The sequence below is a fragment of the Vanessa atalanta genome, chromosome 19 (assembly GCF_905147765.1).
Source record: "Vanessa atalanta chromosome 19, ilVanAtal1.2, whole genome shotgun sequence".
Lineage (NCBI taxonomy): Eukaryota > Metazoa > Arthropoda > Insecta > Lepidoptera > Nymphalidae > Vanessa > Vanessa atalanta.
This window is the reverse complement of record NC_061889.1, coordinates 4,950,170-4,962,769: the sequence shown is the minus strand read 5'-3', so window position 1 is coordinate 4,962,769 and position 12,600 is coordinate 4,950,170. Positions and strand designations below refer to the sequence as shown.

At 31.3% G+C, this 12,600-nt stretch overlaps 2 protein-coding genes across 2 annotated transcripts; one reads left to right on the top strand and one right to left on the bottom strand.

The window, feature by feature from the left end:
- Positions 1 to 1,178: 1,178 nt before the first annotated feature.
- Positions 1,179 to 4,634, bottom strand: LOC125071489 (cysteine-rich hydrophobic domain-containing protein 2). Its single transcript, XM_047681758.1, has 3 exons — positions 4,403 to 4,634; positions 2,580 to 2,790; positions 1,179 to 2,375 (listed from the first exon to the last, which is right to left on the bottom strand). The coding sequence occupies exons 1-3, from the start codon at positions 4,519 to 4,521 to the stop codon at positions 2,208 to 2,210; spliced, it is 498 nt and encodes a 165-aa protein (XP_047537714.1). The 5' UTR covers positions 4,522 to 4,634; the 3' UTR covers positions 1,179 to 2,207.
- Positions 4,635 to 11,445: 6,811 nt separating this feature from the next.
- LOC125071380 (larval cuticle protein A2B-like) lies at positions 11,446 to 11,946 on the top strand. Its single transcript, XM_047681598.1, has 2 exons — positions 11,446 to 11,671; positions 11,753 to 11,946. The coding sequence occupies exons 1-2, from the start codon at positions 11,446 to 11,448 to the stop codon at positions 11,944 to 11,946; spliced, it is 420 nt and encodes a 139-aa protein (XP_047537554.1).
- Positions 11,947 to 12,600: the final 654 nt, after the last annotated feature.

Sequence of the window (12,600 nt, the reverse complement as noted above, 5' to 3'; positions counted from 1 at the left end):
TTTCTTTGAATTAACTATCATATCTTATTTTCATGCCGTTTGGTGCCTTGAAGTATAATGATTCTTCTAATAAACCTGTAGACATATTTATATTTTAAATGTCTAGAGAAAGCAAGAGTAATGACGTAGTGTCGTATTATATTATTTAATTATAAAAATAAGAAATAATATAGAACTTTAATGCTAATATGCATTATAAATCTAATAAGACTTTATTAGGAAGACAAACAGGGTTTACTCTGTTTGTCTTCGCTAACGCTAGAAATGAGATTTATCGATCTAATAATATTAATTATTATTAATCGAAAGATCACACGTTTGCTATTAAGTACAAATCCACCTTCTCCTATCATAGTTACTTATCATTTGATGGGACATGAATCCATTGAATATTTATTTAGTCGTTCTTTTAATGTGGTAATTGCTTATTTGACCTTAAAATATTTTCTTCGTCCAATCCAACATTATATATATATATACCCAAATTAATGTTGGATTTTTTGAAATATGGAATAGTCTATTAATAAAAGTCATGTTTTCTTGTATAGGCTGATGCTAAACAACAATTTTAGCAAAGTTGTTCACTTGGTGGTAGGGCTGTGTGCAAGCCCGTTTGGGTACTACCAATCATCAGATATTCTACGGCCAAACAGCAGTACTCAGTCTTGTTGTTCCGGTTTGAAGGGTGACTGAGCCAGTGCAACTACAGGCACAAAGGACATCTTAATTCCCAAGGTTAGTGGCGCATTGGTGATGTAAGGAATGGTTTATTTTTCTTACAACGTCATTGTCATTGGGCGGTGGTGACCACTTAGTAATTGGTACTACTCCTATAATTTTGTCTGTTATGGGTATGTTGAAGCATAAAAAATGTCCAAGATAAAATATTCAACATCATACTTTTATATATTTACATAATATTACTATTAAAAACTATAACATGGCAGTGTCTACTATTTTTATCCTATTAAATCTAGTACAGTTCATTCTATTTTCAAAATACTTTACTTACATATTAAATACCTCTTTTGTTTATGTTAAATGTAGTACATATTGCATGAATCCAATGAAATCTTCCACTATTATTCAAAGTAAACAAGGATAACTTTTAAATATTGCGAACATACTTAATAATCAAAGTTCTTATGATTTAGTACGATTGTAATAAAACAAGTATATCATCACATAGTGAGATTTATTATTTGAACAAAAATAATCTATATTATAGGTACTTAAAATATTTACATTAGCTTACATTACAACTTAATGTCAATATACCCTGTTCGCTTTTCAACCGTTGTTTAATAAAACATTTCGGTGGCAAGACAACATCCCAAAATTGTGATACATATGACGTTTTTAAAGTTTTTTCAAATACAGAGATTACATTATTTTATACAAAAACCTCCACAACTTGTTGAAAAGAGAAAAGAGGGCAAATACGTCTAACATATCTATTATAAACAATTACTTGTCTAATAACACAGTCCCGAAATATCCCCTAACTGATTTTGTAAAACAAATCCCTCCGTATATCTCTAGATCAATTTTTCCTACCTTATGGACATCCATGTCTACTTACATTCAGGTACATAAAATACACAACTATTACTTTTGTGTTTTCTGTTGTTAAACAAAATATTGTTCGTGAAAATTCGGATTTGAAAAAAAAAGTTAAATTTTTTCTATAGGTACATAAATTCTTTGAATGACTTTCATATCATAGGATTTAAGTAAATTTATTAAATTCGATACATAACGTAATCAATATATACGATTGCTCTAACATAAGCTATCAGATAATTAAATATCTGAAGCAATGTTTGTTTGTGCGAAAGTATTAGCTTCAATTGCAAATTGGGATAAAGTGTGTGTGATTTTTCTAGCCTCATATGCTTAATATAGTAGGTCTTATAACCTTATATTTTATTTGTTTCTGAGAAACCTTAAAGTTATATTACACATTAAGATAACATGGCTTTTGAAAGCAACTGAAGCTTGCAAATTTAATAATGACATCTATACACAAAAAGCATATAACCACTTATTAGATGATAATATTATTTACACTATACAGCATGTTACTGTAAAGCACTGTATATATTCATATAGCTCGGGATGATATTTGAATACACAATCATCAAGTGTTGAGAGTCATATTTTTTCAACATAAGGTTTATATTTACAAGCTGTGTAGCCATTGTAATTTAATCCGGCCTGTATATTGGAATTTTGGGTATAAATTCTATTAGAAGCACATATTCCATCATAGAGGATGAGTCGCAATGTTGTTTCGTGAGACGCCAGCGGAGGCCCAGTTTATTATATAGACGACTATTTTCCCATTCCAGAAGTTTGTTCAGTGAATGTTGCGTCTAAACACAAAAAACATTTTATTTTTTGATTGTAATTTGATCAAAGCAGATAAAAGGTAAAGATTTCAAATTCAACTCATAATTCTATTACATATTAGAATTCATCATTTTATAAGTTCTCATAGTATATAAAATTATATTTTCAATAGTGAATTATCCTTCAAAGAAATGTGTTTTTAATTTTGATAAGTAGTTTTTACTCACCCGTTTACTCAGACAAATTACAGGCCAAAGAGAGCATCCTAGTGTACAGCAGCAACAGACACAGCCACAGAAAAGCCACTTGACATTTACAGGTAATGTTTTCTTCAGTACACTATTTATACGGGCTACTGTCGCTTGGTACTCTTCCGGTGCTACACGTGACTGCAGCCCAGAAGGAAATTCCCCGTTGAATCGGTTGCTCAAGCCAAACCTGAAATTGAAAACAATTTTCACTAGAGTTTAAAAGTAACAATATGGTCTACTTTCAGATTTTATAATGTATATCTGTATATAAGGACATTGACAAATGGCTTTTATCCTGTTTGAATAGAAAATATTATGTATGTCCTTGGCTGTTTACTTATAACAGCTATTTTAATAAACCATAAGTTATAAGTGACTCTGATAAGGCGTGATTAAGTACTTTGTTCAAAGTTATATTATTGTTGAACAAATAATATACTATGACTCAATACAGTACCTTATAATGTAGTTAAAATTGCTTACAAATTTGTCTGTATTTTCCATATTTTGCAATTATACCATTTTGATGAATGATAGTAAAAGGAAAATAATGTAATAATAATTTTAAACTAAACCATTTTAAGACTGCTACCTTAAATCTATAAATTTACATTTTATACCAATATCTTTATTTACAGACCAAATCTTTAAAAGTTTAAAATTCAAAAGTTATTGTGAAACAGAGAGAATTATATACAAAGAAAAATCCTGAAAACAATACACTCATCATTTAAGCATTTAATAAAAAATAAAAAACAGAATGCCATAAATTGTTATCACTTTATATTGTACGTATAACAAATCAATGCCTTAATTTGTGGTAAACAAATAATTTAATATAACTATAAGATAAACTATATTCTTATAAAATAAACAAAAGGCTTGAAATAGAAAACATGAAGAAATAATAAATTATATAATAATTACAATTAATTGCATAAATTGAACATTTATATATATATTATTTATATATTATAGGTAGGAGTTAAAATAGGTTTTCCTTTTAAATAAAATGTGTTATTGTTAAAACAATAAGCTTTGTTGCACTTATTTAAAAAACAATTTTACTTATACATTTGAGAATAATAATACATTTTAAATGAAATGATAAAGTAATAATAATTTAGACTGTGTTTATTATATTCATTTTAGTTGTGTTGTAATAGTTTACATTTTTTTGCTGTTTTATCACCACATCGCAGGCCATGATCTACTTTGTTAGTCTTTATAAAAATAAATTTGTAATGATAATTATTTGTTTTTTTTTTTGATGAAATTAATCATTAAGAATATGTTTACACATTACTTTAATGATCTTTAGTTCTGTATGTACTTCTTGTTTACAAAATATTAAGATATATGATGTAAAGATGCAAAGGTCAAATGTCATTCAGATGGCTATTATTTAAATAATATATAAAAAACTACATTTCAAATTCTTGTTTTGTGTTAACTTTCACTATGTTTTTTGTTTCATTAATAGGTGGAAAAACCCACTTTTACTGTTCACCTGCTTGGTTTAAGTTAATATTTATATTTATTTGCAAATGCTATTTGTGACAACATTGATAAAAATATTAATTAAATGCTATTACTCTTTATCAATAAGCACAATTAAAATTTGGCGTCTGGTCAATGTCCTCGTCCAAAAAGTGTTCAATGAAACAATCTTATAACAAAGAACCAAAAATAGAATTATAATCTAGCTGAAATGTTAGTATTTAATAATATTAGCTGTGTATAAGGTAAATAGTCCTGTGTTGAAGTGGAAGGTAAACAGCTGATAAAATGAAACCTACACTGTCATGTTACCAGCTCCTCGGACGACGATAGGGTCAGGCACTAATGTCACATGAGTCTCTTCTATATTTTCCTCGGGCTCTGTCTCATCTGGATATATAGCATCAAAGTCTGCCATTTTTAAAAAACACTTACTCAACACCCTTTAAACCTTTTATGTTTATTACACATAACAAAGAACAGTGTTTGCTAGGATATTGCATTCATTACAAAAAGTAATACGAAATGACGTTTTCATAAATACAAAATAGATGTGTTGCCAGGATATATTTTATTATGTAGCACTGTACATAAATTAATAAAAAATCAGCTTACATTATTTTTATGTATACTTGTTTTTTTTGAGAAATATTTTATTTTATAAATATTATAATATATTTGTAATCCAAAACATTATACCTAAGTTCACCGGTAGATGGCACTTAATTTAATTATATTATGGATCTAAAAATGTACATATATAAAGATATTCATACTACTTTTAATTTTATAATAAGTTCTTTTTATTAGTATTATTAAGTTTAATATCGGAATTGCTATCACTATTAGTCTATAGGTGTTGCTTGACTATTTAATCGCTATATATTAATTATTGTGACAGAGTTATTAGGCATTTATTACTTTTTAATGATTTGATATATTCCTACCGTTATCCTTCGATTTATAAATCAGTTTCTGATATGTGATACGAACTGCAACTAATAAAAATAAAAATGAACATGATTTTTAGTGTTTTTAAATTATTTTATAACTTACGAGAAGTTTGATTATGTTTATCCCATTATTATAACCTTTTGAGTTTTATTGTAAAATGTTATTATTAATATTATTTTTCTTTCTCTTTTTTTTCTCCCTTTTGAAGAGGTAATAAAACAGATACACGAGCCTAAGCCAAGTGTATCAGTCTTTGTAGGGTTAAGCCTATGATGATGACAGGAATTTACGTGTGAGACGGCAAGTGTTGAGAATAACTGCTTTCTGAATAAGTGTAATGGTGGATGCGGGCATTTGCAGTGCGTTTAGGTTAGTCGAAAGGGTTTTTGGGATAACACCCGTTGTAGATATTACAATGGGCAAGATTTTTACATTATCTACTTGCCATTGCCTTTTTATTTCGGTTGCCAGTTCTACGTATTTTGAAATCTTTTCAGTGTATGTATTAAGAAGATTATGTGTGTTGCATACTGCTATGTCTATAATAAATACTATATTTTTATTTTTATCTATTACTGTAATGTCCGGTCTATTATAATGTATTGTCTTATCTGTTATTATAGTTCGGTCCCAATATAATTTAAATGTGCTGTTTTCTAATACTGTGTCAGGTGTATATTTGTAATAGGCCACCTTTTTGGTTAGTAATGAATAAGCATGAGCTAGGTTCTGGTGGATAATTGCTGCAACTTGATCGTGTCTATGTTTGTAATCAGTTTGGACTATGGATTTGCAAGCCCCGGTGATGTGTTGAATGGTTTCAGAACTACTATGGCATCGTCTACATAAATCAGTTGGTAAGTTAGGTAAGCGGATGATGTGCTTTTGGTAATTGCGAGTGTCTATTACTTGATCCTGAATGGCGATCATGAAAGCCTCTGTTTCTGGAAAGAGCTCACCTCTCCGTAACCATTCGTTCGACGCATCTTTGTCGACGTGTGACTGGCCAAGATCGGCTAAATGTCTACCGTGTAGAGACTTTTGGGACCACAAATCTATTTTTTGTTGTCTAGTAATTAATTTTGCTTGAATACTTCTATTGCTTAGATTAAGAGGCGTTAATTTTTTGTCAATTTCGATTGCGTGCTTGTGGAGTTGTGAGTGATCAGCCTTAGAATAAAAATAATTACGCAGTTTGTTCGTTAATGTATTATGTAGATTTTTTATATCAATTAAACCCTGTCCTCCATCCTGACGAGGTAGTGTTAAGCGTTGTATGCATGACCTGGGATGACGTTTTCTATGACTAGACATGTGTGTGTTTATCATACGCTGTAGTTTTAGTAAATCTGTTTGAGACCAGGTTATGATCCCAAAAGAGTATGCGAGGACCGGGATTGCGTAGGTATTTATAGCTTTCACAGTATTACGTGAGTTGAGTTGGGTCCTTAAAATCTGGTTAAGCCGAATTTTAAATGTCTTGATCAAATCTAACTTAGTTTGTTTCTGCTCTATTTGTTTTGACTGGTGAAATCCTAAATATTTATAAGTGTTGTGTTCATTCATGTGTTCTATTTGTTCACCAGTGTCAAGTACGTAAGAATTTGTTTGTGATTTCCCCTTAATAATTGAGTGTATTTTGCATTTGTTTACCCCAAACTGCATTTGGATGTCTGTCGAGAATGATTGTGTGATGTCAGCTAGTTTTGTAAGTTCCGCATTGTTTTTTGCATATATTTTAATATCGTCCATATAAAGTAGATGTGAAAGGGTATGATGCGAGTCGTTATGTTTTAGTTGAAGTCCCATTTCAGTTTTATTAAGTAACTCTGACAAAGGATTCAGTGCAATACAAAACCATAACGGACTGAGCGAGTCTCCCTGGAAGATACCTCGTTGGATTTTAATTGTTTCAGTAGTAAGTGATGTATTATTTTGTATTAATTTTAGCTTTGTCTGCCAATGAAGCATGGTAACACGTAAAAATGTTATTAAATTAGGGTGAATTTTGTAGCGTTGTAGTATGTAAAGTAACCAACTGTGAGGGACTGAATCGAAAGCTTTTTTGTAATCTATGTACATAGTGTGAATGTTTAATTTTTTTGTGAGTGCTTGTTTCATTACTATTGCGTCTATTGTTAACTGTTCCTTACATCCTTGACTATTTTTCCTGCATCCTTTTTGTTGCTCTGCTAGTATGTTATGGTGATCAATGTGTGTATAAATTAAGTGGCTAATACATCCTGTTATAATTTTGTATATAGTTTGAAGACATGTAATAGGTCGGTAATTAGCTGGATTTTTGGAATCTGCACCTTTCGAGAGCATGTAAGTGATTCCGTGAGATATGAATTTTGGCATAGTGTGTGGTGAATGAATAAATTGATTTATGTGGCTGTGAATGAATGGATGTACGCATGTGAGTTTTTTGTACCAATAATTGTGAATGTTATCAGTCCCAGGTGCTTTCCAATTGTGTGTGCGTTTTATAATTTGAATGAAGATGTCTATGGAAATATTTTCAAAATCCATTGCGGTAATGTGTCCTGTGTCTGCTGATTTTAGGAGCCAGTCGGCATTAGTGTTATGTTGTACTGGGTTTTCCCATATACTTGCCCAAAATTGCTGTAGGTCTTGAGGTGATGGAGTGTTGGAGTTCTGAGTAGTATTGTCTTCATGATTAGTATTCATAGTTCTGTAAAACTGTTTTTCGTTATTTATAAAGGTTAAATTCTGTTGTTTACGTTTTGTGCAATTTAAATATCTTTTTAATCTATTCGAAGCTGCATTCAACTTCTGTTTCAGTGTGTCAAGAAAGTGTTGGGGCTCTGTATTAGGTTCTTCATGCCGTGAATGAGTTTTGTATTTTATTTTTATTTCATCAACAGTTTTTAGTATTTTGTGACTTCTATTTCCTGCAATGTATTGTGTAAGCCTACCTATTTCTAGCCTATATTTTTCTATTTTATTCTCAATCCTCTTTTGCCATGTAGGTTTCCTATTGCGACTATTTCTTACCGTATACTCTGCTGCAAAAAATCTAGTGCCATTACAGGCAGCTGCTGTATACGCTGCTGAATAGATTATTGTATGGAGTGTGTTGAAATTTTGGTCGTGATTTAAATGTTTCGGTACTACTGTGTTATTTAGGTAATAGACAATTTGAGAAAATTTACGAGATGATTTTTGTTTTGGTATGTATGGTCTTGTCTCTGGGTTTGTGTCACTAAACTGTGCTATCGCATTACTAAACTCTATTTTAATTTTCTGTAGTAGATGGTTTTCAGGATCTATATCTGTAATCAATGTTTGAATTTGTGTTTGTGGTCGTATTTGTGTAAGCGAGTTTGAGGTATCCGTGGCAATTTTTGGCTTGTTATTATCAAAATTTTCTATTGTTATATTTTTTCCCGGAGTCTGAAGTTGAGGGTGTATATTTAATTCAGATAATTTTTGTTCTACTTCTCTTTTTAATCTATGTAACTTATTTATGTTTATTTTATTATTGAATAATAGTCTTCTTTGATCAGCAATTCTCTGTTCTGTAATATGTGACAAATGTGGATGTTTTTCTATAAATAGCTCATGCAATTTTTTCCGGTACGCAGTTTTATTTGTTTCTAACTCAGTTACTATAAAATAACATCTAATAATTTCATCGTTAATTGCGTCTGACCATTTCATTCTACTATTTGTGGGTTTATTTTGCGTTAAAGTCGGTGTCAGATGCATAAGACTGTTTGTTTGATGGGCTTCTGAATGATTGTGAATGATATGTGAATCTGTCTGTATTTGTTGTTTTACTTCATCGCGTATATCATCAAGTGTACTTTGTGATAGAAGTTTTCTTCTTAAGATTGCCCTTCTTTGATCTCCTAATCGTTGTCGACTGGCCTGCATTTCGGGGAATTTGCAATCGAACTCTTTATGTAGCGACTCTAAATATGAATTCATATGTGTTGTCTCACACTTAGTTATTATAAGGTATGTGCGCCATATGAATCGGTTCATATCATCAGTCCATTTTTTTCGCACACGTGGGAGGTCAGCAGTGGGTACAGGGTTGATGGCGAGTGCCTTCTGCACAACAGCTGTTGACCTTGTTGACCTTAATGAATATAAGGATGATGGTGATGAATTCAGTGAACGGAAAAGGCTATGAGTGGAAGAAGGAGATGGTATGTTAGAAAAGAGTGAGTGCTCTGAGGATGAATTAGATGATGGTGAGGATGATCGTTCGGCTGTAGTCAATTTTTCGAGGGGAACCCGCCTGCTCAGTCCCCCGTCGCCAACGGTTCGCATGCTGTGACATCCAGCGTTAGCTCTAGATGTGCCCCGGCGACCCCCGGGCAGCGGCCGTAAACTATATATCTTATTTCGACTTTCCATTATTTTCTCCATAAGATGGGTTTGGGATCGTTAGTTTAGGTAGGTGTAAATAATTTGTTGGTAAGATGTTAAAACCAAATAACTAGTGCCATGTACCCGTAAGCCCCCCCACCGCGCCAAGGTGATCCCCTGGGGGGGTTATTAATATTATTATTATATTTTGACCATATTTTCTAAACGTAGACAACAAAATGCAAATGTTATTAATGAATCAGGTCATATAAGGGCAGGGCATTATGAATTATCTAATGTGCAACACGACCAACCACACACGCACTTGATAACTCGCAGCTGTGACCCAAAAACTTAGTTGTTTTGTAGTGTCTTGTAATTATAACATAATGTTTTGAATATAGTTTATTTATTATTTTTCTTCATAGAGCAATTTATTTAAAGATATTATCACGTCATAATAATTAGAATTATGGAAAAAAAATTATAAGTATACAGTATACAGTAACACCTGTGAATATCCCACGACTAGACTATGACCACGCGCTTTGAAGAGACACCCTTGATTATAATTTGTGTTCAAAACACTTGATTCAGAACCGAAATATATTAAACTTAATAATTTTTCCGCTATCTTTATTTTTATAAGAAAGAATTAAATGAAAGTTTTTTTTTATATAAATTTCGTTTAAACATAATGGGTACAGTGAAATTTATTATCAAAATATTTTAATCGAAATAAATAGATTTTGGGTATTGTTTTAAAATAAGCAAATTATGATAAATTGCTGTTAATAATTTGTCAGGCGTCGTAGTCTTGACTTAAATATATCGTGAACTGCATTGTTATGGTACTTTTAATATATATAGATTGAATTATTACCGTCTTTACCATAGGGCACATGGGGCACGTGCCCAGGGTCCTCATCCTGAGAGGGCCCCGAAGAACCAACAATTTACTAAATTAAACCAAAAAATATCCAGCAAAAGGGCCCCAAATTCATGGGTGCCCAAAGGCCCCAACACAGCTTGAGACGGCTCTGGATTGAATAGTAATGTGATGGCTCATTCCTTATGCAATAATACAGATTTAAATGTTATGAAAAGGAACTTTAACTGCTGCGAAATATATAAAAATAAGTAGCTGTTCCATTTTCACACGGGTAAGATGAAGGTTTTACGCCAGTACAGTTATCCTAACGATGATATATCAATTATTATATTGCAGTAAAAAAAACTTTTTAACTAAATTGACAAAATAATTAAACTACACGAAGGAAACATCTTATTATTATTTAAATAAGCTCTTGAAAACACCTTTGAATATTCATGTTACTGCATTAAATTGAATGTAGAGCAACCACCGACTTGGGTTGTAGATTCCCTTTTCCCAAATGAAACAGGTATAGTCAACTAACTCATAATTATAAAAGGTTCCTATGATAATGATGGATACCAAAAGTTTTAACTTTATACCCATGATATCAATAATTTATTTTCAAAATAATAAATGAAATCATCAAATAAAGTCAGTTGAATATCTAAATTCGTTTCATGTTTTGTTTCAATTTTATGAGTAACCTAGATATTTTCATTTACATATACAAGTAGGTTAGCCTATGTGTTTGAAATTGTGTTTTAATACATTGTTTGAAAGGTGTATTAATAATGCAAGCAATAATATTCAATGTAGGTTTATAATACGCCCTTTTCTAAGCCAATTATGATACAACAGTTATGGTATATAAGGAGTAGGTCCAACCCTTGGCAGTCACAGGCTTTTAGTTTGTACGAGCCTACTGAACTCCAAGATGAAGGTATTACGTTACATAATTTTAATATTGTATATAAACTTAATGTAAATATAAATTATCAGCATATTTTATTAAGTAAGAATGCTTGTATATTTTGAATTTTTGTTTATTTCCGTGTCGTTATTTTTATATGATTTTAAGACCAATGTGATTCTTAATATAAATGTAGTTGTTTTTTGTATTCCAAGAAATCGTATTTAATAAAGTTTCTTTAAATGTCTTAATTATCTTATATGCAGGTTCTTATTTTAGTAGCGGCATTAGTATCTAGCGCGTACGCTGGTCTTCTAGCGCCCTCGCCAATAGGCTACGTTAGACCGTACGGATTGGCTGCCCCTCTAGCAGTTGCACGGCCAGCATTAGCTCCGTATGCTGTGGCTAAGGTGGCTGCACCGGTTGAGGATTATGACCCTAATCCTCAGTATTCCTACGCGTATGACATACAGGATGCTCTGACTGGTATAGTTGTCTATAAAATAATTATTTAATAATAATCATTATATGGAAGGTAGTTTTTTTTAATTATTTTTTTGTTATTAGGTGATTCGAAAAGTCAGCATGAAACACGTTCCGGTGACGTGGTCCAAGGTTTTTATTCTCTCGTCGATCCTGATGGCACCCGTCGTATTGTCGAGTACACCGCTGACCCGCACAATGGTTTCAACGCGGTCGTTCACAAGCAACCCCTTGGGGGAGTGGTGAAAGGTGTGGCACCTCTAGCTGCTTTTCACTAATTGCGATACTAGGACAGATTTAACATCATTACTCTCATTACTAAAATGATTTTATGTATAACCTAAATTGTTAATTTATTTTTTAGCAAGTAACCGTTAATGTAATAACGAAAAATGTGTTTAGAAAAAAAACTTTTTTCGGGTTTACATTATTTATATGTTTTAATCTGTCTTTTATCACGATACCTACGACGTGACCTGAATCTATGTATATGTTGATGAATAAAGTTAGTGTTAAATTAATGTTAAAAACTAGGGTAATAAATAGAAGGAATCCAAATCGGCTTGTTTTATTTACTTTCGATCTTAATAACGAAATTATTCAAGCTTTTTCTCAAATCAATTGAAGGAAAGATTACTTAAAATAAAACCATCCTTTTTATAGTAAAACGAATTTCCAAAAAACATTTTTAATTATTTCTTGTACCACAAAATTACTACGAATAATAATTAATAATAATTAAAAGACTAAATATCGATGATATTAGTCAAGATATTATTGAAAATGTTTTATTTCTAGGATTAAGCTGTAATTTTAAATTGACCTTTATTTATTTTATAAAATCATTTTAAATAAAACTATTTGGACCCGTGTAAGTACGTTACAAGATACAATTACATTGATGATCTTGAACTAGAGTGAGTAATAATGGC

Bases quoted from the DNA above. Each gene is read 5' to 3' on its own strand.
- LOC125071489 (XM_047681758.1), bottom strand. From the start codon at position 4,521: ATGGCAGACTTTGATGCTATATATCCAGATGAGACAGAGCCCGAGGAA. The intron at 2,791-4,402 runs GTAGGTTTCATT...TTTCAATTTCAG, and splicing joins GGAGCTGGTAACATGACAGT to GTTTGGCTTGAGCAACCGAT. The intron at 2,376-2,579 runs GTGAGTAAAAAC...TTTTGTGTTTAG, and splicing joins TAATTTGTCTGAGTAAACGG to ACGCAACATTCACTGAACAA.
- LOC125071380 (XM_047681598.1), top strand. From the start codon at position 11,446: ATGCAGGTTCTTATTTTAGTAGCGGCATTAGTATCTAGCGCGTACGCT. The intron at 11,672-11,752 runs GTATAGTTGTCT...TTTTGTTATTAG, and splicing joins CATACAGGATGCTCTGACTG to GTGATTCGAAAAGTCAGCAT.